General features: G+C 42.7%; 1 protein-coding gene across 2 annotated transcripts in view; it reads right to left on the reverse strand.

The window, feature by feature from the left end:
* NF2 (NF2, moesin-ezrin-radixin like (MERLIN) tumor suppressor) overlaps positions 1-25,356 on the reverse strand; it is an 81,454-nt gene that overhangs the window by 46,533 nt on the left and 9,565 nt on the right. For both annotated transcript variants that reach the window (XM_019643157.1, XM_019643158.1), the window contains exons 2-3: positions 2,418-2,543; positions 340-462 (exon numbers count right to left, since the gene is read on the reverse strand). In XM_019643157.1, coding sequence (XP_019498702.1) covers positions 340-462; positions 2,418-2,543 — 249 coding nt within the window. The remainder of the gene's footprint in view (positions 1-339; positions 463-2,417; positions 2,544-25,356) is intronic.

Genomic DNA, 25,356 nt, shown 5'->3' on the forward strand with positions numbered 1-25,356 from the left:
AACTACTCTTTATAAGACTCTTTAAACTTCCTCTGCAACTACTAAGTACTTTCAAGTTACTGAGAAGAAAACAGGATCTGTCTTCAAAGAGGTTTCAAATTAGGTAGCTATTCTTTCACCATCACATTTTTGCAATTTCACCTGACACCAATTCTTATCACTCAAGTGTAGTTCTATTCTGAAGATTTTTTTCCATTACAAAACCAAAAGGACTGAGGTGTAACATTTTTGCAATGTGAAACATCTGTGGTCAGCTCGAGGGGTTTGTCCAGGCTGCCTCTGCCATGCTGCCTGGGTGAGTTTCCCTATAATTTAGGGGGGTAGCATGAACTGGTGTACCTGCAAGAAGAATAAATGTTGCGTGATCTCTTGAACCAGCTCCTCCTCAGCGTTCTCAGGATAAAATTTGGCCAGGAAGTGAAAGGTGACTGGCTCTTCCTTTGAAACATCATGATCCAGCACCTGAAGAATCAAAGAGCAAAAGATAAACAAGCTATACTGGCACCTCTTCCTCCCATGCCACCATCAAAGAACCTTTTGCAAGGAGTGTATAAATATTATTTCCCCTCTAAATTCATCACATTCCCCAAAGGTTGTGATTCTTCAATTTGAGGCATTCACAAAGCCATCTACAACGAGAGGGAATAATCACTTTACATGGCATTTTTGAACCAAGTTAATTAATATCCCCAAGGGGTGAGTGTAGCTAAGATTAAGGCACAAATGTTCTCAAGGCCACAGAGATAGTTAAAAATTAGAAATTTATAACTCAAAGGTCTTGAACACAATCCCTTATGGTAGACTGAAGGCTTTAAACTTTCTGAAGGCTTTAAATCTTCCTTTATTCTTTTTCCTTGTTGCCCACCCCCCAACATTTAGGTCCATATTAGAATGGAGCTTAGAGATGATGAAATAGATCTCTGTGAAGTCATCTAAGCATTAACTGAGCAACAGAAATGAAACGTGTCCATTGTGCAACCCTTTGTTTTAAGGAACCTCTGGAGATGCCCCACAAAATACTTGAGCACAATCAGTAAACCACACTGCCTTTAATCTTCTAACAATTTCATCCACCCACTGAAAAGCTCGAACCATCTGCTCTCCAGAATGAATTTCATTTCAGGCCATAAACATGCCATGTGACAGGCTCCAAGCCTCCATTAACATGTGTCATAATTTATTTCCTTTGAGCAGCAGGTATCGTGGCTCCTGATGCCCCCAATCTCACATCCATTTGGCCAGCACTCAGGTATGACTTGAAATTTACTTTGCTGAGAGTCACTAAAAAGATACAGAAGTTCTGCTTATCTTTGATAGGTAACTCTCCAAGCCCCTGCCTAAATTCCAATTGGCGGTGCCCAGGAGATTCAAAATACACCTCATCTAGGACAGTCTCGCTGACACCGGCACACAGTGGCACTTTGATGTTCGTGATCATGGGGAATTACCATATTAAATTTATAACCAGCAGGGATTCTAAAGTGAAGATTCAGATTAGTGTGTACATATGGAAACACAATTTGAACATTTGGGTTTAGAGTCAAACTGGTGAAGGGTAGGAGGCTTTCATTGTTTATCACGCCATTATAGGAGATAATAAAATTGGGTGGGCAATTAATTACAGGGGATTCCATTTGGGGTAAGAATTAGACATTGACTTACTTTGAGATTCAGGCATCTTTTAGGAGTTACTGACAAAAGCATATGGCCCGATCCTCATCCATTTTCATGGTTATGTAGGCAGGTAAGTAGGTAAGTATGTCTTTGTGTGCACATATGAACCTACACAGAGGGCACTTTCCCTAGGCAATATCCATTTCTAAGCCACATGAAAACTGCTGGGAGCCCAGACTTGTCCTCCAGGCCTCAGAGGTCCCAGAAAACCACGAGGACAAAATGGACAGTCTTCCTTTACCACAGGGACCAGGACACTCTTTATTCCTTAGATCATGTTAATGATTAAATTGAATTAGGCCACGGTGTTTCTCAAAAAAGACTAAAAATTCCTTAAAGCACATGAGCCCCAAGAAAAGCTTTCAAAGACATAAATTGTAAAGTGTGTGTGTGTGTGTGTGTGTGTGTGTGTGTGAGATTTTTATTCATAAAGCCTGACTAGTGGTTCAATAAATTGAACAGCATAAAGCCAGAAGCAATCAGCCTGGTGACAATGAGTAAAGAAGCCAGGGATCGCAACAGTTTAATCCTGGTTGGTTCTGCCTGCCGAGGAGAGCCTGTGAGGAGTAGAAAGCCTGTGGCATCTCCAGGACCTGCTTTCTGCATGACTGACTTCAGGACTTGCCCCCTTCTCTACTATGTATCCGTCATGCCCCGTGATGAGCAAACAAACAGGGCATGTGCTCAGGGAAGAAAACCAGAGCAGGCTCCAGCCCCACCACTCTCATTCATTCCAGCCTCACCTTCTTGTCCATTTTGAGCCAGGCCACGGTGTCCTTGATTGTGTACTGCAGTCCAAAGAACCAGGTTTCCCGAAGTCCCAGGGTCCGGCACACCAAATCAAACAGGTCCTTCCCTTTCCACTTCATCTGCAATACAACAAACCAAGACGGAAACACATTACAAGCAAAAGTCATAATCTGCTCTCACTAAAACCTGTTCTCCACACTCTCCACTCTCAGATTCCAAAATGTGGGGATGACACTGAGATGGCTGATGGGCACAGAATTCCTAAATAATTGTAAAGCTTCCTACACAAAACCATGACTGGGAAAATACCAATTAGAGCTTAATGGCTTAGTCACTGCAAAGCATACACAATACCGCCCTTGGTCAGTTCCTTATAGATCTTAATGTTCCCAAAGCTCATTTAGGAAAGCTGGTGAATAAGCATCCTCATTTAGTAGAGTCTATCCTCTTGAGTGAACCGAGGAAAGATGGCTAGCCTCTAGGAACATTAATTTCCTTGAGATTTTGTTGTTGATTTTAAAAAAAATCACGACCCTGCCCTCTGGTAAAAGGTTAGTGTTTCTTTTAAATTTAAAGGGCTAGTTTTACTATCAGTTTTTCTATAAAGCAATATAGGGGAGGAAGTTGTAACCAAAATCATAAATCATGCAGAAAAAAACTATTAGAAACTAGTCAGTACAATCACAGGTCTTCCCTATCACGATGTGTAACTGAGGCCAAAGGGGAGGCAACTTGCCCAGTCACACAGAGAAATTTCAAACTCTCAGTATCTAAACGAGGGAATGAACAGATACCAATATACTATAGTGTGCTTGGCCTATAGCCTCGCTTTCAAAAGGACCTGAAGCAATGGCTGCTAAGCCCTTTTCACAGCTATTCAATCTTGTAGCTAGAAAAGCAAGTTCAACGTCTATTTGATATAGAGGATAAAATGCCCAGCAGCTTAGTAAACGTTGCCACCTTGTGGCTTTCAAGTTAAATAACCCAGGATGTTCCCATACAACCCCTTAGCTGCAGCAAGACCTCTACCCCCAAGGACCCCCAAGTATCAGGAGGACATTCAAATGTACACCCAGTACAGTTATGAGCACATGAGACACAGCACAGTGTCAGTGGTCCTAATGAGAATAATTTTGGGATTCAAATACAAGGTCGCCAGACACTGGAAGAACGAGACCATTCGACTGCAGCAGCATCTGTCCTTCTGCCTCATTAGAAATCTCTACCCAGTTCCTGGCACAGTGAAGATGCATAATGAAAAGGAATGGAAAAAAAATTAGAGTTTAGAGACTTGTTATAAAAGCAAGAAGGAAAAAAATAAGTTAAGCCTCTAATATCTGATTGGCTTTTGCTAAAACCTGAATTCTACATGGGATTTTTCAAGTAGGCCTTCCATTTTTAATCTATGTGAATGAACAGTGTGTTCTCTACGAGGTACTTAACAGGAAAGCCCATCCCTCTTCTGTGCTTGCAGTCAAAGTCAAAAAGCAAAGTAGCAACTCAGATGGAAGAACACCAAAATCGCAGCAGAAAAGTGGTTGAGAGGGCCGGCAGAGTGGCACGTTGGTTAAGAACTGGCTTGGGATGCCAGAGAGCCCTGGTTTGGATCCCACATGAGGGCCAGTGACACTGCCCTCTACAGCTAAGATGGTGAACAACAGCTCAACCTGGAGCTGGGCTGCCATGAGTCGCCGGCAACGGTGTAGGCTGCAGTCCCTGCTGCAGTGGGTTGCCATGGGCTACCGTGTGTAGCCAGCAGCCGCAGTGAGCAGCCAGCAGCCACTGTGAGCGGCCGTCCAGAAGATGGCGACTGATCTGCCTCGCCTGGGAAGAGCGCAATGATGATGCCAGTTTGGGCCAGTGAAGCAACATCCTCCACAACTAGACTGAAGAACAAAACGACAGCAACTTGTCTGTTCCCCTTCCCCCCATTCCCGGCGGTGTTCCCCTCCCCCAATTCCCCAATAAAATCTTAAAAAAAAAAAAAAGAAGAAAAGTGGTTGAGAGATGTATCGGCTTTTGTCCTTCACCAGGGCGATTTCTCCTATTTGTCCTTGTAGCTCTGCCCCTGTCCCCTCTCTGAGACTTTAGTGAGGCCCCTGGAACACAATGAAGGTTGAGGTCTTTAGAAATTATTTTGAGTAGAATAAAATAAAATGATAAGTTTTATTTTTAAAAAAAATGATTTGCATCACCCCTTTAAAGGCTTAATAATGCCTGTTGGCACACCCGTTTCCCAGTCTGACAATAGGACAAAGGGTTTTTAAATTCACCCCAGGTTTTAATCCCCACAGGCAGACTTCACTGAAGAAATGTTATTTTGGACCACTAGAAGCTTCAGGATGCTGATTATCCTCTTATCTCTATTTTAAGTCCGTACACAGAATATAAATTATAAATGACTACCTTACTACAAATAATGTAATGCTAAAGAACAGACATTAACTTAGAGAAGTCAAACACCCAAAGGCCAAGAAGATCAAAGTAACCATTTCCAATCCACCATAACTCATGGCCATGGCCAAGCTGGGCTTTGGCATATTAGAGTTGTCTTTAAATGGTATGTGCAGGGCATCAAAACAAAAGCTGCAAGAGAATGATGAGTGAATTTCCTGACTTGGGAGTTTATATTCTCAAACATAATATCATATTAATGTAATTTTCCTGTATTCCTTTGTAATTCTTTGTTTTTAAAATGCAAAACTGTCTCTGTTGAGTGCAAAGAGATAATGTTTTTTTTCCCATGGAGCTGGCAATAAAATGAGAAGAGGGGGAAAAAATTTTCACACCGATTCAAAATGCCCTACTTCAATTTTTCACTTTGACTCTAAGAATCATAGACTGTCAGGCCCCTACCTGCTGGGTCTACCTACTGTAGACCCATGCCCTTTCTGTGTAACTAAGGAAACTGAGTCACAGATTCTTTGGCAGCCTGCTAAAGCAGACACTGGCCTTCTTCATGGTGATCTAAGGTAGGCAACTCCTAGTTCCTCAATTGTCTTTTTTCCTGTTCTGTGGGGTTCCTCTCCACTAGCACTACCCAGGCACCTTTCCCAGTAATTAACTGGTATCTTAACACTCTTCTCCCACCCTGAAATAAAACCCATTCTCACAAGAGCCAGATATTGCTCCTTTACAGCTCAGTGTGAATTAACACCTCTGCTACCTCTCATTTATTTTTTCAACAAGTATTACAGAGCACATCCTATGTGCCAAGCAATGTTAGGATGCAAAATGGTGGAGGCATGGTTCCATGTAGGAGACTCAAGCAAGGACCCATGTCAGAAAAGCCTTTAGAGAACAAGTGACAGTTAGATAAAAGAGGGAAGGAAAAAAAAATCATGATATCTGGTAGAGCTGAAACAGAGCCTGAACTCAGAGGGGGCATGGTGGGAATGGGGCATAATGTGGGGCCAGGTGGCGAGCCATGGAGTCTTTGAAGACTTCCAGGCCGAGGAGTGATGGAATCAGATCTGAATTCTGGAATATGCTCTAACAACAGGGTAGAGAATGAGTTGGAGCAAAGGAGCCTAGACTCAAGAAGGGCAGAAAAGGGGCCAGCTCCTGCCTTAACGAAGGCAGTAGGAGGGAAAAAGGACAGCCTGAGAAACGGAAAGGAGGCAGTCACAGAACAGTTACCTGAATGCCAGCGGGGACTGAAGGAGAAAGAATCAAGAGGGACGTCCCCATTTCTGGCATGAGCACCAGGTGGGTCCCTCTAAAAGAGAGAGGGAATACAGGAGAAGCAGCAATTTCTAGGGGACTTGTAGATGAGCAATTAAGTTTTAGACAAGATAAGTTAAGGTGCCTGAGGAAACCAGGTACAGAGGTCCTAAATATATTTGATTTAAAGTCTTTTCTCTATTTATAAAATTAAATGTTCTATCTTTAAGTAATCAAGCTTTTCTTTGGGGTTAGATCTAACCACCAACATGTTGTTTACCTATCTGAGGATGTACTTTTTCAACATGCCCGCCCCCAAATGTATGAGGCTGGCTTAGTCCTAACTTGGGTTTCTACTTCTTTATAAACAGGAACCATTGATCACAGTTGCTCCAGGTGGTTCTCAGGACACGCAGTGAAGGGAGGTCTTGGGCTGTGAATGGGGCTTCCTATTCCCCACAGTGCCCAACCCAGTACGTACATACAAGACACGGCAAACGATGGTTGTCCGACGGAAGACTTGACTACTTCAAAAACCCAAGGCTTGAAAACTTAAAGCAAAATGAACCCCCATCCATCCACTCCTTCAACAAATATTTGGTGAACACATATTTTGTCCAAGCACCAGCCAAGGTACAGGGGAACAAAAGAGACAGTCTCTGCTCTCACAGAATAGGTCTAGAGTGTGAACCAGTCAGGGGCAGATAATCACGTCCCTCATTCCACATATAAAAATCAACTCCCAGTACAGTTTTCAGCACTACAACACTTGTGCGTACTACAACAGGGGCCCCCAGGGGCTGTAGGGACCCTCAGAAAGGGACCCTCTATCTTGGAGGGGTGGAAAATGGCATCTAAACTGACTTTCACCACGGGAAAGAGGAGCCAAGGAAAGACTTGGGGAAGGAGGAGTGAGCAGGGAAGTGTGGTCCAGGCAGAGGGAATAGCATATGCAAAGGTCTAGAGGCAAAAAAGCTAAGATGGTCCTTGTAAGAAATGAAAGTATTATAGTCTGGTTTGAATGGAGAATAGGCTGTGCTTCCGAAAAGACCAAAACTATCATCTAAAACCCATGCTTTGTCAGCCATCTCACTCCGCCTCTCTCGTGTGAGCTACCGAACACAGAAAGTTATCCAAGTAACTGTTTTCTCCTTTTTCCCAAAGATGGATTATAACCAGTACCACTCTAGATATACAAGGAGACAAGTTACACCATTACATAAGATGGAAACCTCAGGACATTGGCGCTTAATTCTTTCCAGGAACCAGTCTGAAAGGCATATATAGGGCACGGTTACCTAACATTCTAACGTCAATATGAATCTCAGCTCTGTCACTCTGCGACCTTGGGCAAGTGATTAAACGTTTTTATGCTTCGCAATGGGGATAATAAACAGAACCTGTCTTAACAGGTTGATCTAAGGATTAAGCACTTTAATACAATTAAAAAGCCTAAGACAGTGCCCTGCCCATAGTAAAGATTCAGTACAGGGTGGTTATTATTCATTCTAACCCTACCTCCTCTCCTTAAATTCTCAAGTGACACTGTTTCAAGCCTCCCAGTCCTGTTTCACTCCATGGATGATGGATGACAGATCAGAAAGGGCACCATCAATTCTCATCGAGCTAACCATGCTATCACTCATGTGACAAACATTTATTGAGCATCCACTACGTCCTAGTCACTATGCTCGGCACAAGAGATAAATGATGAATTCAGGACAAGACACTGTCCCTATTCTTGTATAACAGGGAAGACAAGTAAATGGATAACGAAAATGCAACCTGGTAAATGCTACCAGGAAAGAGGGCAGTGGGAGCACCACTCGGGTCTGGGGGGGTGAGGGGCTTCATGGAGGAGACACTGTTGAAGCTGGTCTCAACAGCCAGGCGGTAGTTGGTCCTCTGGTGAAGGGGCTGAAGAAAGGGAGGTCATGCCAGCTGGAGGGAACAGCACGTCTGCCACTTGGGTTCAAGCTGTTACAAAGTGAAGGAATGTTCTTTGCACTCTTAGTCTCTGACAAGCAGCATAATTATCCTATCTGCAGTACTGAATGTTCAATGCAGTCCTGGATATGCAGCTTTCGCCTGATGTGTGTGACGGCTTGGACTCTCCACAGCTGATTAGGAACCAGGTTGTTCAGTCACGGTTCGGAATAGTCACGCATCCCATAACAGTATCTGCCGGGTCTCTAAGAAGCCATGACCTGCGGGATGAATCTCATGTTTATTTTCTTTGTGAAAATATTTTTTCTTTCTTTTTTTTTTTTAAAGATTTTATTGGGGGGTTGGGGGAGGGAAACAGTGTCAGAAAATTGGGGAAGGGGACCAGCCAAGTTGTTGTTCTTCAATCTTCGTTGTTGTTCTTCAATCTTCGTTGTGGAGGGCGCCAGTCACCATCTGGCTTCCCGGCAGCAGCTCATGGCCTCTAAGCTCAAGGTGCTGTGTTCAAGCTTAGTTGCGGGTGGGGGTAGCCACCATCCCATGTGGGAGTCGAACCTGGCAGCCTTGTTGTTAAGAGTGCACGCTCTATCCACTGAGCCCTCCGGGCGGCAGTTCAGCTCAAGGTGCCAAGTTCAGCCTTAGTTGCAGGTGGGCATAGCCCACCATCAAACAGGCAATCTTGTTATTACACCAGCTGAGCCATCCTGCCACCTGTTGGCAGCTCAGCGACAGCTCAGAGTGGGCACAGTGTCACTGGCCCACGTGGAAATTGAACCGGCGGCCCTGTTGCTCAGAGCTCGTGCTCTTAAGCCAACTCTTAACCAACTGAGCCACTCGGCCGGCCCAAATATTTTTTTTCTGCTATCTCATCGCACGTAAGCCTTTCGGGCTTTGCACTTATACTACCTAAAGGCCATTTTGTTGGTCCTAGGGTTTGTTATTTTTCCTGAATAGATTGCCAAAAGTAGAATAGCTCCTGGTTTGATTAAACATTCATTTAAACCTATGTCTTTCCACCTGGCCAAAGTGTTCAAACTGTTCCACGTATAACACTACAACTCCTTGCTGCATCTCAGCCTAGTGAAGAAGAGGGAGGCTAAGAGGGAGATGCTCACTTTGCAAAAAGGGAGGTGGAGGGAGTGAGAAAGGTAATTTGCAGGAAGGAGCCCAAATCTGGGCTCCATGGCATGGAAGCTCCCACTCGGCAGGCCTCGTCCTCAAGGTGCCCTTCAAGCATCGGGGCTAATGGTGGCGAGTCTGGGAGTACGATGCTTTGTGCTCTGTGGCTGTGCTCTCTATTACTTTAACAGTCTGCAGTGCTATTCCATAGATATATACTTGTGCCTGTATCAAAGACAGATGTGTATGAACTTTATAAACAGGACTAAGTGCTGTCAGCTTGTTATTTTTTGTAGGAGCTGAATTTATGAGCTTTACCCAGAGTGAAGTGCTTGTCATTTATCAACCTAGAATGTTTTAAGTAAATAGCACTAAGCACTTACCCTCTGCAGCAGGAACGTAGCTGGAACGCAGCACTTGCCTATTGTAGAAATCAACTAGCACCTGTATCCTACAGGGCTGATTGGGGTCTATTAACCAGGGAAGAATTATAAATAACGTCCATGACAGCCATCTTACAATTGGCTGGGTTTAGACTTACAACCCTAAAACTACCATTTGTTTTGTTGCTTTCATAGCCTTCACGTTGCATTTCTCCCACTGCTTTCTTTGAGCCATGCAGCCATTGAATCCCTTGAACTTGCTGATACAACTGTGTAAGATGAGTAGGAAACCAGCCACCTGACAGGAAAAGGCCATAGCTAGAAAAGGACAACTTTCTTGAAGAAAGAGAACTGAATTTGGCTTACATATGTGAAATGCCTTAGAATTAGGACCCACAGAGAGACTTCAGCTTTACAGAGAAGACTCAAATCTGGAAAAGGCTACCAGAGAAGCAACTTTCCCTTTCATAGAGGTCTGGAGGACCAGGCTATCAGCCACACAGGGAATGCTATTTGACTGGCTGTCACATGTCACCTATCACCTGTCACAGCAGGTGAAAGAGAACTGACAAACCCAGCATTCACTTATCAGGGTTTCTCCTAATTAGTTCACAAGCTGCCCTAGCATTAGCCATAAAAATTGACAAAAGGTTAGCTCCTTATAGATAGAGCAACAGAAGGAACTGCGCCTCTCTAGGCATAGGACATGCGCCACGTGTTTACCATTATTTCAGAAATGGAAAACCAAGGATGATCCCTGCTCGATGTTTATCCCTAACTGACATTTGCAGTCTTGGCTGGCCAACAAAAACTGATCTACTACAGAAGACTTGAGAATTTAAGATGCTCATGTACCAGATCCAAACCTAAATACAACTTTTCTTTGTCCATTTTGAAAAAATAGATGCCAAATACCTCAATTTACAAGATCAACACAATGGAAAGTGTTATAAAAAATGATTTTGCTGTATGGTAAGTGAATAATGAGCTCTGTTAAAATATATTATTTAAAGAGGATAAAAAAGTGCAGTAATGCAGATGTGAAACCAGCACTCCCCGACTCAGTGTGGTATCACAGAAGCAGGTTCTGTGTGTCATGAGCTTCAACTACAAAATTATCGTACCATTTCCTGTTACAGTGAAAGGATACACCACTCCTAACCCACCATTATTTCTCAACATGAGGGAAAAGGGGTTCCTTCAAATATAAACAGATTCATTTCTCTGCTCTACCAATCATGACCTCTATGTCATTCGTCTACATCTGAGCAACATCTCACAAACCTGAAACCTCCTCTTTGTAAAAATAATCCCAACTCCAATCTCATCCTGTCAATTTCTGCCATAATCAAACACAGCAAGTAATTTTCCTCTCCCAGTCCGCCATCATCTCTATCAGTATGTGAAATCTATTTAAATTATTGGTTTCAAGGCCCTCCACCTTGAAATGACTTCCTCCCTCCGTCAACCAAATGCCCTACCTTGTGACAACCCAGCTTGTGCCCTCCCAAGTCAGCAAAATTATGTGCTTCCATTTATCCATAATGAGACCTTTCTAAGATCCATTCCTTTATCTCACCTCTATCCTCCACACAAACAATACCTGGTACTTGAGTCTGTATGTACTTTACAAATACAAAAAAATGAGGGGTCTGCTTTCCCCCAAGATTCCTGTCTTTCCTCCAATTCTGCAGATCACAAACTCCTTGAAGGCAAGGGCCACTACACACACACGCGCACACACACACACACACACACACACACACACACACACACACACACACACTTTAAGTCTCCCAGAACACAAGCAAATGCTGCATAATCTGTGGCCACTCCATATATGCTTGTGGTTGGCTGATGATGTTGATAATGATGATGAGAACTAGATGAGGCTTCTGAGTACAACAGTTTTCTAAGTAATGATTGCAACGAAGCAAGAATTTATGACATTCCTTATTAAAATTCTAATTGCGTTATTGGGCCCTAAGGTATATATTTTCCCCCTTTGGTGACATGTACTGATTTCTAGTCTCTAAAAATACCTTGGCAAGGAAATCTAAATCTCAAAGAACCAACCAAGAAAAATTTCCACAGGACAAAAGAGACTAGTAAGAAACAAATCACAGCACCTTGGGAAGTCACAAAATGGAGGTTTTAAACTCTGATAAGTCTTTCAAAACAAAATGAATTATCATTTTTTTAGGGGGGGGGGCAATTCCTTATTTTTGTAGCTCCTGGTATGTTTCCTGCTGAAGTGGAGAGAGGTAATGGCAGCAGCAACGAACCCAGAGAGGGGATCTGCATCCTAAACTCCCTCCCTCTACCACACACCAGCCTGTAACCTTCGGTGAACTATGCAACTCCACTGGGCCTCAGGTTCTTCATCTGTCAATCTCTTATGGCCTGTGCAATGCCCTGATTTTATGATACTATGAAAAAAAGAAGATGAGGCACTCAAAGTCAGCTGACAGATGACAAAGCAAAAAGAAACAATATGGTTATGGTGCTATAAAAGCACTACAATCCCCCCAAAGCAAAGAAGACAATTTCTGTCTTTGGAATTTAGCTCACAACACGAAAGCAATCACAGCCTTGTCAAATAGCTATAAAACACCCAAACCCACTGTGTTGGGAAAGTCACTTAACCTCTTTGAGTCTCAGCTTCCACAATCATCAAGTGGTCTTTCAGGATTAATACCCTCTGAGGCTATGAGCTTGAGCTGGTTTTATATACACCATGTAGTACTTTTTCATTGCTGTAATAATTTCTTTTAATCCTTTAACATCCCATTCTATATCTTAAAATCAATTTCAGGGATGTAAATGAAACTTAACATTTAACTTATGTGTGCTTTCTACAGTCTTTTCCTTCACTCAGGTTCTGTTATTGCTATCATGTTCCTTTCTCCTAAGAATCAAGAGTTGACTTATAATAATGAACTCTCTGATATAACAAAAATGATCATTATAATGCTGCTGGAAAACAAGTATTTTAGCACCAAGCATGCTGTTGATATTCAGCAATTGTCAATGATTACAATATTTGAAATACTGAGAATAAATATTCTGCAGAGAGGGGTGACTGGTTAGCTCAGTTGGTTGGAGCGTGGTGTTGATAACACCAAGGTTGCCAGTTCGATCCCCACATGGGCCACTGTGAGCTGCACCCTCCCTAGAAGAGTCAACTATGCCGTTGTAGCATGAAAGCAGTGTGTAACCAATGACCATGGCTGTTCCCCAATAGTTAAAAAAAAAAAATTCTACAGAGAGCTGCAAATAGGCAACAACAGTAAATTCAGTGCAGACAGACAAAAAGCTAAATTTCAAATGCCCAGTCATGAGGTAAAATTATTATAACACACTATGAAATACAACCCACAATTAAGTATTATCCAACTGATCAACTCCTCCTGCCCTTTACAAAAACTGTAGTTTGTGGGCCGGCCGAGTGGCGCGATGGTTAAGAACTGGCTTGGGACGCCAGAGGGCCCTGGTTTGGATCCCACATATGAGGGCCAGTGACACTGCCCTCCACAGCTAAGATGCTGAACAACAGCTCAACCTGGAGCTGGGCTGCCGCCAGCGACGGCATAAGCTACAGCTCCTGCTGCAGTGGGATGCCATGGGCTACCGTGTGTAGCCAGCAGCCAGCGTGAGCGGCCAGCAGCCACAGTGAGCGGCCATCCAGAAGCCGGCGACTGATCTGCCTCGCCCGGGAAGAGCGCAATGATGGTGCCAACTTGGGCCAGTGAAGCAATGTCCTCCACAACTAGACTGAAGAACAAAATGACAGCAAATTGTCTGTTCCCCTTTCCCCAATTCCCTAGCACTGTTCTCATCCCTCCAATTCCCCAATAAAAATCTTAAAAAAACAAACAAAAAAACTGTAGTTTGTATTTAAAAGTGCATTCCTTCAAAAAAAGCACCCAACACAAACAGAGCTGGAACATAATCCATTTGTGTAAATCAGCTCATGTAGAACCCAGGCCCCAGCCTGGAAAGAAATTTTAAGTGTTCTGTTTCTGTTTCTAGCTTGATCTTTTGATTAAGTTTCAAGATTATTAACAATAATAACATTGACTTTAACAGCATTGGAAGGTACAAGTGGATAGGACTGGTGAAAATGCCTGCAGATAGATGAGATCTACTGTAGGCTAGAGACTTTTTAAACATATTTTTGACTGATTTAATCTCAAATCAATATGTGTAGGACACTAGATAAAAACACTGTTGGTGAATTTAAAACCACAGATCAGTTACGTTGAGTGATTAGTCTGGGCTTCAGTTTTAAATTTTATCTGAAAATCAAATTATCAAAATAACTAAAACTAGGAGACTAAAATTGGCAAAGTGGATAGGAAAACCATAAATACCAAATTTATAACAGAAAGGTTTTGTAAATTTTCCAAAGCTAGGTCCAAATTTGGCAAAGAAGCAAAAAGAACAGTAGTGAGAGCAGGAAGGGCTTTAAAAGGGCCCAATGCCTTTAGAAATGATGTGCTCTGACCCCACCTAGTGGTGCCTGAGTGATTCCTAAACTGGGACAAACACCTTGAGTGACTGAAGATTTGATTTAAAATTTTTTTTTCCCCCCTGAAGTCAGCACTAGTTTGGTAATAAATTTTTTACTCGCTAAAAATGTACTGAAAGATGGATTTAGAATCTAAATTGAACAAAGCACAGATAGGAAGATGGAACACATCATCCTGTAACAAACCAGAGAAGCCTCATCACCAGCTGGCTAAAAAGATTAGCAGCTCTGAGAAAACTCAATTCTGGGTTTTTAAGACCTCAAATGCTTTAACTTCTGAAATTAAACAAGCAACAAAAATGTTCTTGGACAAGAATGCAGGAATACTTGGTCATTATAAACAAAGAAAAGAGGAAATGAATGACACATCGGAGACAAAAGAATGAAGAATAATTAACTATGGCAGAAATCAGAAAAGAATCCTGCTATCACAGTGGACATCAAGCTAAATAGAGATCCATTACATAGCACATTATAAAAAAAAGATCCTTAAACAGGAATAAGGCATAAGGTAAAGCTCATCATATTTAGACTAATTATAGAGTCTAGAGGGTCTACAATTACAAAGGCATGGATAACCTGAAGAATTTTCAAAGAAAATGAAGGAGATTATTATAGGAGAAAATTCACAGTGTCTCTAGCATGAGACCTTTCCTCTTTGTCCCCACACTCCCAACTCATGATAACACAGAAAGCTAATAATTACCAAGTACTTACTAAGGTCAGGCCCCCGGCTTAGTGCTTATAAAGGTCCACCTCATTCATGCCTTAAAACAATCCTATAAGAAAAATACTACAATTCTCTTCATTTATAGATGTGGCAACTGAGGTGTAGAGAGCTAAGTCCAAGATCACTCAGGGAGCAGGTGGCAGTGATAGGACATTAGGTAGGCCACCTTCTATCGGGACACCAGCTCTTGTTCCCTAAGCAATATTCTTCCTGTCCTCTAGAAGATTTCTCTCATACTTACATGCTAAAATCCTGAGTTGACTTTCTACTTAAGAAGGAAATCTAAAAGAGGGAATTGTACAATGAGTTTCTTCTGCCCAGATCACCTAAAATAGGATGTTAAAGCCAAGGGCTTTTGAAATCAAGTTCTTCTCCCTCATTTTTCTGATGAATAACTGAGGCCTGGGAGGAAAAAGAGATGTGTCCAAGGTCACACAGAGGAGCTCTGCCTAGAAGCCAGGGGTTCAAACACCAGTTCGGTGCTCTTGATCATTTTACACAAGTAGCACCCTGACTGTGCACGGGAACCAGACAGGAAAGTGTGCCGACCTCCTGAGCCCAACTCTGGCCTGGCTAGACCCAAGAACTTTCCCCTGCTTGACTGGCCTTGGGGCCTGAGGACTGGCTCTGGGCCTTGGTACCTCCTGAATCTTGGGCCTAGTAGGTCTTCTGCTCCTTCTTGGCCACATAAGACCCTGACCCCTGGCCTCATCCTTCTAGTGCCCAGGCTTTCAAATTCACTAGACCTTTAACTTTCCTAGTTCTGCCCCAGTCCCCAGCTAGCTAAGGTTTCAGTGTGACACCTGGCCCAAAGTGGCTGCCTTCTAATTGGACTCCTTGTTTCCAACCTCTCTCCGCCCCCATTCCCAAACATCCAAATCATTCTGCACACTGAGCACTTTATTTTTTTTTTTTTAGATTTTTATTGGGGAATTGGGGGATGGGAACAGCGCTGGGGAATTGGGGGAAGGGGAACAGACAAGTTGCTGTCCTTTTGTTTTTCAGTCTAGTTGTGGAGGACGTTGCTTCACTGGCCCAAGTTGGCACCATCATTGCGCTCTTCCCGGGAGAGGCAGATCAGTCGCCAGCTTCTGGACGGCCGCTCACTGTGGCTGCTGGCCGCTCACGCTGGCTGCTGGCTACACACGGTAGCCCATGGCAACCCACTGCAGCAGGGGCTGCAGCCTACGCCATCGCCAGCGACTCACGGCAACCCAGCTCCAGGTTGAGCTGTTGTTCAGCATCTTAGCTGTAGAGGGCAGTGTCACTGGCCCTCATATGTGGGATCCGAACCGGAGCCCTCTGGCGTCCCAAGCCAGCTCTTAACCAACGCACCACTCCGCCGGCCCATTCTGCATGCTGAGCACTTTAAATCACTCTTCTAGGAAAAACCTCAAAGCTCCCTTTGCATCTGATAAATACAAGCTCCTTAACGTGGCCCTCAAAGGCCTCCAATATCTGGCCTGAATGTACCAATTCAAATGCATCTCTCCCCTTTCCCTCCTCAAACCACAGGATTTCCATCCACTGCTGTTACTCAGGCCACATCCACAGATCCACTGACAGGAACGCTCTTCCCCTGCTTCGGTGGATACAAATTGCCCTCAAAGCCGGGGGTAAGGGGGGTGGGCGAGTGCTCCCCATTCACCCCACTGCACAGTGATCCCTCCTTCCCTCTCAACAGTAACACACCCTCATTTGATATATGTAGACTGTTTGTGTTCTCTCTTCATTGTGTCCTGTTTCTCTAACTTGATTATAAGCACATTGGAGGCTGGGACTTTCCCTCTTGATATTTTTTCATGGGCTCTAATGCCTTAAATGCTGGCTATTCCAAAACTGAACTGCAGGGGGAAGAAGGGGATGGAGAGGGAGGTGAAGTATAAAGAAGTTGGATAAATAACTTTTCAAGGTACATGAAAAGGTCTCAGAATAGAGAGATTAACCAATTGCTATCTATGTAGACACAAAATATGAGAAGACACCAGGGTGAATACAGTGAAGAACATTGTGGGCATAAAGCATGTGAAATATGCGACTAGAAAATACTTAGCTGTTACAAAATGTTTCATTTTAGGCCAAAGGCAAGGAAGTCGAAATTGATCATGGCAAGTGAAAAGAATTCACTTACAGAAAATGTCCATTTGATTAAAAAAGACAAGCTAAACACCAAGGTGATATAACAGGAGTTGTCAGTAACATCACTCACCAGCCAAAAATTTAAGCCCACTGGCAAGCTCACAAAATGATTTTGAAATGGTATTGTACACCAAATGCAATAATGTCATAGACAAACAGTTGTTGAGTTAGGAAGTTCTTTGAAAGATCTATTTCCCCTTTCTTTTTCCTGTTTATCAAATACCTAACTTCTCTCCAGGTTTCTCACCTTTTCTCTCCTTTTTCTACTTGGAGCTTCCTATTTGGGTAGCATAGTTTAGTAGAAAGAGGGCCGGCCTGGAAGACAGATGACCTGGGCTCAAATCTAAGTGACTCCATCACTCTTAGAACCGTGTGGCGGTCTTGGACACAAAGAGTTGGGAACACGTGGGCAGAGCCTAGGAGAATAAGGACGTCTCTGCCAGGAGCCAAGTGAGGAGGGCATTCTGGGCAAAGGGAAGAGTCCATCCAAAGTGAGGCAGTGTGAAAAGAGTTTTTAGGAAAGAGCAACCAGGAAAGCGGGCCCAGAGCAAAGAGAGTAAGTGAGGAAGTGCAGGAGAGGCTGGGAAAGGGGGCCAAATGACAAGAGGCCCTGCATGTACTTCCTTTCATGTAACAACCCTTATATGGAACTTAACCTGTACCGGGTGCTAGTCTAAGTACTTTACCAATAATAACTCAATTTTAAATCCTTGTAACATCCCTCTGCAGGAAGAATTACTACAATCCCCATTTTACAGATAAGGAAACAGAGGCATGTGAGAGGATTAGGAAACTTGCCTAAAGTCACTCAGCTGGTTAAGGGCAGAGCCAGGAATTGGGCTCCGGAGACCATGGTTGTAACCTCGAGGCTGTGCTGCCTCAGGAACCCCAACGAGGAAACACGGAGGTTGAGCTAAAACCTCCTCAACTTACTTGAAGGCCTCATAGTGAGGTTCAAATATGCAACTGCTGGCCTCATTGGTCATTACTGAGTTAGACAGTGTGCCCATCTATTCTCCCATTACTTACCTGCCCCTGTCCTCTTCTCTCTTTTTCAGAACAGACAGTGGCTCCACTGGGACCTGAAGCAGCCTATTGACTCTGTCTGGGCCTCCATTTCCACCTCTGAAAATGAAGCCCATAACAGCATCTACATCCTAATTAGGTCTTGATCACTGCTAGGTCATGTTCACTGCCTAGCCCATGTGGGTACTCAGTAAATATTTGTCAAATTAATAAATAAGTGAGTCTCCATTGTATCAAATGAGATAGTGTGTCTAAAGCATTGAGCATGGTACCTGGCACACAGTAACTGCTATACCCTAGTCCTTTCTCCCACAAAAGGGCAGACATGGGGTCCAGTGGACAGCAGCACTAGTCAGTATACGCCCTGCTTCCTTATTTACTCTTCACCAGCAGGACTGCGTTCATCATTCACCCTTGACTGTCCATGTCCTAGATCTGTGGTACCCATGCCATCCACAGGCACTGCTGAAACCCCATGGGAGGGCCCAAGAATGAGGTAGAGACCATCTTTATTCTGAAATAAGAAAAGTTTCTCAGTGCCCTCATGTAGAATACAATTACTATATACTACAACTGAGCAACGAAATAACCACCACTGTCCTTTGGAGATTACATCCCAGAGGGGAATGGTTTGCCTAAATCTTGGGGTGTCTAATATTTAACATCTTACTAAAAACACCAGAGTTGTTCTTTTTGTTTTCCCCTTTCACAAGTTCCTTCTGTCATGGACAACTTTATGTCTACTTGTATGTTGGAATAATCTGTAATGTTGGTGTTTAATTCTATCATAATCCCACTTGGGTATGTGAAAACATTTGGAGTACCAACCAACACGAGAAAGAGGCTTCATTTTCAATATAAGATAGTATCAGAATCTCTCACAACTCAATTTTGAGAAATTTTTCATACTTGGCTCTTCTTACAGATAGATTGAATTATTAGAGTAAAATTCCAGCCTAAGATAAGACATAACATAACCATTTAGCCTCCTGGCAAATTACATTCAGTACCTACTTTCTCAAAATGACAAATATCAAGTCTTTCAAGTGGAAAAATCCTCCAAAGCATCGAGCCAATGCAGCAAGTAGTGCAAGGAAGAGCTTTTCTTTTCCCCTCTGTCTGCAGCAAAAAAAGTCTGAATTTACTAGCATAAGGTAACATGATTCATTTTAATTACCACTGGTTCTGATATTGAGCCCTTAGAAAACCACCTACATTTGACCTCAGTAAAGCCAAGAACTCCTCCAGAACCACCTCTCCCTTTTTTCCAAATGCACTGGCCATCTCCTTGCATTAGTGCCTTGCTCAGTTAATGTACAACATAAAAATAGGGCAGGAGAATAAGATTGATCGCTTCTCAGAAGCGGAGTTCTCTATCGTCCTAAATGAAATTACTGTTACTTTCAAAAGAATATTTGGACATTGTTTAAAAACAGGTATTTTCACTGGAAATTTGAGGTTCAATGAGATGCAACAGCTTGACAAATCACAACATGGCAGCACCTATGGTGACCTAAGCCTCCTACTTTAGGCCAATTATCAGCCCAGCACTATGCATTCTATGAATCCTTATAACAACCTTGCGGGGTCAGTGATATCAGTTCCATTTTACTGATGTGGAAACTGAAGTCCAGAGAGTTGAAGTATCTTATCTGAGCTTTAAGCAGTTTAGCTGAAATTCAAGCCCAGGTCCATCTTATTTCAAAGCCTATGTGCTTTCTTCTGCTGCTTTGTTGCTCGGTGTGGTCCCTGGGCCAGTGGCATTAACATCACTTAAGAGTTTGTTAGAAATGCAGAATTTTCAGTCCCACTGATGAATTACAGAATCAGAATCCACCTTTTACCAACACCCTCAGGTCATTTATTCTAATCCTTTTAGACCTAAAGTTTGACAGATTCTAAACTATATGAGGTGTGATCAAACAATACAGTGAATGTTTAAATTAAAAATTTTTATTACAGTAGTAAAAGACACATTGCCATTAACCCCCCAAGACACTCCCCCACACTTCGGAACACACAAATCCCATTGTTCTTGCCACTTTCTGAAGCAGTTCTGGAAGTCCTCTTTCCTGAGTGTCTTTAGTTGCACTGTCATGGCTGCCTCAATGTCCTGAATCAATTCAAAATGTTTACCTTTCATGGTCATTTTGACTTTGGGGAAGAGCCAGAAGTTGCACGGTGCCAGATCCAGTGAATAAGGTGGATGAGGACACACCGTAATGTTTTTATTTGACAGAAATTGCCATGTACCAGAAGCAATGTGTAACACTGAGCGTGGAGGATGATTTACGACAGTTTAAAACACACCTTCTCTCAGCCACAGCTCACACCCAACTGACTGCACCAAACAAGTTGAAACTTGTCACACACTGTTACTAAGGTTCGACATGCAGCTTCCTGTATTGAAGAGCCCTGCCTTTCCATTGGATGGCACTTGGCAGCAGCACTCACCATATTGTTTGATCAAATGGAAAGGCTCCATATAACACATCGCTTCTAGTACGGCAATTTCTGTCAAATAAAAATATGACAGTGTGTCCTCATCCACCTTATTATCTAGATTAGGCGCCGTGTAACTTCTGGCTCTTCCCTAAAGTCAAAATGATCATGAAAGGTAATCGCTTTGAATCGATTCAGGACATTGACGCAGCCATGACAGTGCAACTAAAGACAAGAAAGAGGACTTCCAGAACTGCTTCAGAAAGTGACAAGAATGATGGAATAAGTGTGTTCGATGCGAGGGGGAGTCTTTTGAGGGGGATTAGTGGCAATGTGTCTTTTATTGTAATCATTTTTTTAATGTGATTAATGATTAATGATTAAACATTCACCCTATTTTTTTATCATACCTCGTAACATTCTGCCTCTCTGAATGTCACTACTATTATCTCTTTCATAGATCAATGGTTCCCAATGTGATGGTGTGGTGGGGAGGGGAGCTGGAAAGGGAAGGGTGTTTATCCCCTAGGGACACTTGACAATGTCTGAAGACATTTGTGACTGTCACAACTGGGGCTGGGTGGAGGGTGCTACTGATATCTTGTGAGTAGAGGTCAGAGATGCTGTTGCACATCCTACAGCACAGTTCAATCCCCATCACAATGAATGATCCAGCCAAATGTCAAAAGTGCCGAGGTTGAGAAACCCTGCCATCGCTGATAATATTGTCCATCCTTTTTGGGTTTGGGGTCTGTTTTCAGAATAAAAAAAATAAAAGATTTTCATGGCAAAACTATGGCTGAAGAAAGGTCTTACAAAAGCCCTTTCCCTACGGGTGTCTATCACAACATATCAAATCAGGGGTCATATTAGATCAGGGGTCAGTAAACTATGGCCCACAAGACAAAGCCAACCTCTACCTGTTTTTATGCAGTTTGAGAGCTAAGAATGAATTTTACGTTTTTAAATGGTTGGAAAAATTTTTAATAACATTTCATCACTTGTGAAAATTATATAAAATTCAAATTTCAATGTCTATAAAGTTTTATTGGAACAAAGTCATGCCTCTTATTTTTAATTTTATCAAAGGCTCCTTTTTTATAAACAACCTTACTGAGATATAATTCACCTATTCATATATTCACCTGTTTAATTTTTAGCATATTCAGAGTTGTGCAACCATAACTACATTCAATTTTACATTTTCATCACCTTAAAAAGAAATCTTAAACAGTTGTTATCACTCCCCTATCATCACCTCTTTTTTTCCGCCCTAAGTAACCACAAATCTATCTCTATAGATATCCCTATTCTCGAGTGGCATATGAAAGGGGTCATACATGTGGCCTTTGTGATCAGCTTCTTTCACTGATCATAATGTTTTTAAGGTTCATCTATGTTGTAGCATGTATTGGTACTTCATTCTTTTTTTTTTTTTTTTAAGATTTTATTGGGGAATTGGGGAAGGGGACCGGCCATGTTGTTGTTCTTTAATCTTCGTTGTGGAGGGCGCCAGTCACCATCTGGCTTCCCTACGGCAGCTCGTGGCCTCTAAGCTGAAGGTACTGTGTAACAATCTTAATTGCAGGTGGGCGTAGCCACCATCCCATGTGGGACTAGAACCAGCAGCCTTGTTGTTAAGAGCACACGCTCTATCCACTGAGCCATCCGGGCGGCAGCTCAGCTCAAGGTGCCGAGTTCAGTCTTAGTTGTGGGTGGGCATAGTCCACCATAGAACAGGCAATCTTGTTGTTACACCAGCTGAGCCATCCAGCCACTTGTTGGCAGCTCAGCGATAGCTCAGCTCGGGTGCAGTGTCACTGGCCCATGTGGGAATCGAACCAGCGGTCCTGTTGCTCAGAGCTCGCACTCTTAAGCCAACTCTTAACCAACTGAGCCACTCGGCCGGCCACTTCATTTTTATTGCCAAATAACATCCCATTGTATTAATATACCACATTTTGTTTATATAGTCATCTGCTGATTGACATTTGGGTTGTTTCCACCTTTAGTCCTGTGAATCAAAATATCTAAAACAAAGTACTAATATGGGGGGAGCCTGAAATGGAGTCAGGGGCTCATTAGGGAAGTCAGGCTTATTCATGGCTGCACCCAGATGAGGTTTGGACTTTTGAACTTTCCTGCTTACTGGAATTTAACACCCCTTCTTTCCATGCCAACGCTTACCTTAGAATCTTATCACCTGGACCTGACCAATCCTTTTTGAATTAGCCATCCATGCCACGTTCAGCCAATAAGACAAGTTTCTATTATTCTATTGTAGATTATGGTTCTTTTGCCTTTAAAAGAAAGCTTCAGCTTTCTTTGTCTTCCCCAGAGCACATTTCAGGTCTCCCCCTGAATCTGTGTCTCCCAGATTCGAATCCTTTAAGACCTCAAACTTTTCATTTGTTTTACAGACTCAGATCTTTATTAGGTAATAGCTCCTAAGAATAATGGTGCTATAAATATTTGTGTACAAGTTTCTCTGTAGACATGTTTTCACTTCTCCTGAGTAGATAGATGCCTATGAATGGAATTGCTAGGTCATATGGTAACTCCATGTTTAACTGAGGAACTGCCAGGCTGCTTTCCAAAGTGGCTGCACCATTTTATATTACCACCCGTGGTGTATGGGGATTCCAATTTCTCCACATTCTTGCCAACACTGCTGTTATATGCCTTTTTAATTCTAGTCATTAGTGGTCGGCTCTCATTGTGATAAACTGGTATCTCATTGTGTTTTGATTTGCATTTCCCTGATGACTAATGATGTTGAGCATCTTTTCATGTACTTATTAACCATGTCTATCTTTTCCTTGGAGAAATGTCTATTTAGATCCTTTGCCCATTTTTATTTTATTTATTTATTTTTTTTAAAGATTTTTTATTGGGGAATTGGGGGGATGGGAACAGTGCTGGGGAATTGGGGGAAGGGGAACAGACAAGTTGCTGTCGTTTTGTTCTTCAGTCTAGTTGTGGGGGATGTTGCTTCACTGGCCCAAGTTGGCACCATCACTGCGCTCTTCCTGGGCGAGGCAGATCAGTCGCCGGCTTCTGGATGGCCGCTCACTGCGGCTGCTGGCCGCTCACGCTGGCTGCTGGCTACACACAGTAGCCCATGGCAACCCACTGCCACAGGGGCTGCAGCCTACACCGTCGCCAGCGACTCACGGCAGCCCAGCTCCAGGTTGAGCTGTTGTTCAGCATCTCAGCTGTGGAGGGCAGTGTCACTGGCCCTCATATGTGGGATCCGAACCGGGGCCCTCTGGCATCCCAAGCGAGTTCTTAACCATCGCGCCACTTGGCCGGCCCATGCCCATTTTTAAATTGGGTTATTTGTCTGTTTATTTCTGAGCTATGAAAGTTCTTTACATAGTTTCGATATAAGACACTTATGAGATACATGATTTGCTAATATTTTTCTTTTCACTTTCTTGGTGTCTTTTGAAGCAAAAGTTTTTAATCTTGATGAAGTCCAGTTTATCTGTTTTCTTTTGTTGTTCGTGTTTTTTTATATCATATCTAAGAATCCTATGCCAAATTCAAAGTCATAAAACTTTATCCCTCTGTTTTCTTCTAAGAGTGTTACAGTTTTAGTTCTTAAATTTAGGCCTTTGATCTTTTTTGAGTTAATTTTTGGATGTGACATAAAGGATTCAACTTTATTCTTTTGCATGTGGCTATACTTTTATCTCAGCACCATTTGTTGAAAAGCTTATTCATTCCCCCAATGAGTGGTCTTGACACCTTTGTCAAAAATCAGTTAACCAAAGATATACGGGTTTATTTCTGGACTCTTGATTCTAGTCCATTGATCTATGACTATCTTTATGCCAGTACCACAATATCTTGATTATGGCTGTTTTGTAGTAAGTTTTGAAATGAGGAAGTGTTGAGTCTTCCTACTTGATTCTTTCTCAAGATTGTTTTAGCTATTCTAGGATCCTTGCAATTCACTATGAATTTTAGAATCAGTTTGCCAATTTCTGCAAAGAAGCAAACTGGGGGATTGCACTGAATTTGTACATCAACTTGGGAAATATTACCATCTTAACAATATTAAGTCTTATGATCCATGAATAAGAAATGAATGTTTTTCCATTTTATATCACCTTTAATTTCTTTCAACAATGTTTTATAATTTTCAGAATATAAGTTTTGTACTTATTTTATTAAATTTATTCCTAAGTGTTTTATATTCTTTGATGCTATTGTAAATAGAATTTAAAAAAAAATTAGGGAATTGGGGGAAGGGAACAGTGTTGAGGAACTGGGGAAGGGGACTAGCCAACTTGTTGTTCAATCTTCGTTGTGGAGGGTGCCAGTCGCCATTTGGCTGCCTGTCGGCAGCTCATGGCCTCTAAGCTCAAGGTGCTGTGTTCAAGCTTAGTTGCAGGTGGGAGTAGCTACCATCCCATGTGGGAGTCGAACCGGCAACCTTGTTGTTAAGAGTGCACACTCTATCCACTGAGCCATCCGGACAGCAGCTCAGCTCAAGGTGCTGAACAGGCAGTCTTGTTATTAGGAGCACGTGCTCTCACCAGCTGAGCCATCCTGCCACCTGTTGGCAGCTCAGCAGCAGCTCAGCTCAGGCGCAGCTCACTGGCCCATGTGGGAATCGAACTGGCAACCCAGTTGCTCACAGCTCGCGCTCTTAAGCAAACTCTTAACTAACTGAGCCACTCGGCCAGCCCCTAAATAGAATTTTCTTAATTTCATTTTCAGATTGTTCACTGTAGATATATACAGAGGGTGCAAAAAAAATGTATACAAGTGGCCTCTTGGCCAACATTGCTCAAGCAGTAGTTTGCCATAATCAGAAGTGTCTGGACGCTGACGGCAACCACTTTGAGCACCTCTTGTAATTGCAGAAGTCAAACGTGACTTGTATTCATCTTTTGTTATCAGTATATATTGCGTATTACAATTTTAATAGTTTTCCTTTCTTAAAA

The sequence above is a fragment of the Hipposideros armiger genome, unplaced genomic scaffold, assembly GCF_001890085.2.
Source record: "Hipposideros armiger isolate ML-2016 unplaced genomic scaffold, ASM189008v1 scaffold_75, whole genome shotgun sequence".
In the NCBI taxonomy this organism is placed as follows: domain Eukaryota; kingdom Metazoa; phylum Chordata; class Mammalia; order Chiroptera; family Hipposideridae; genus Hipposideros; species Hipposideros armiger.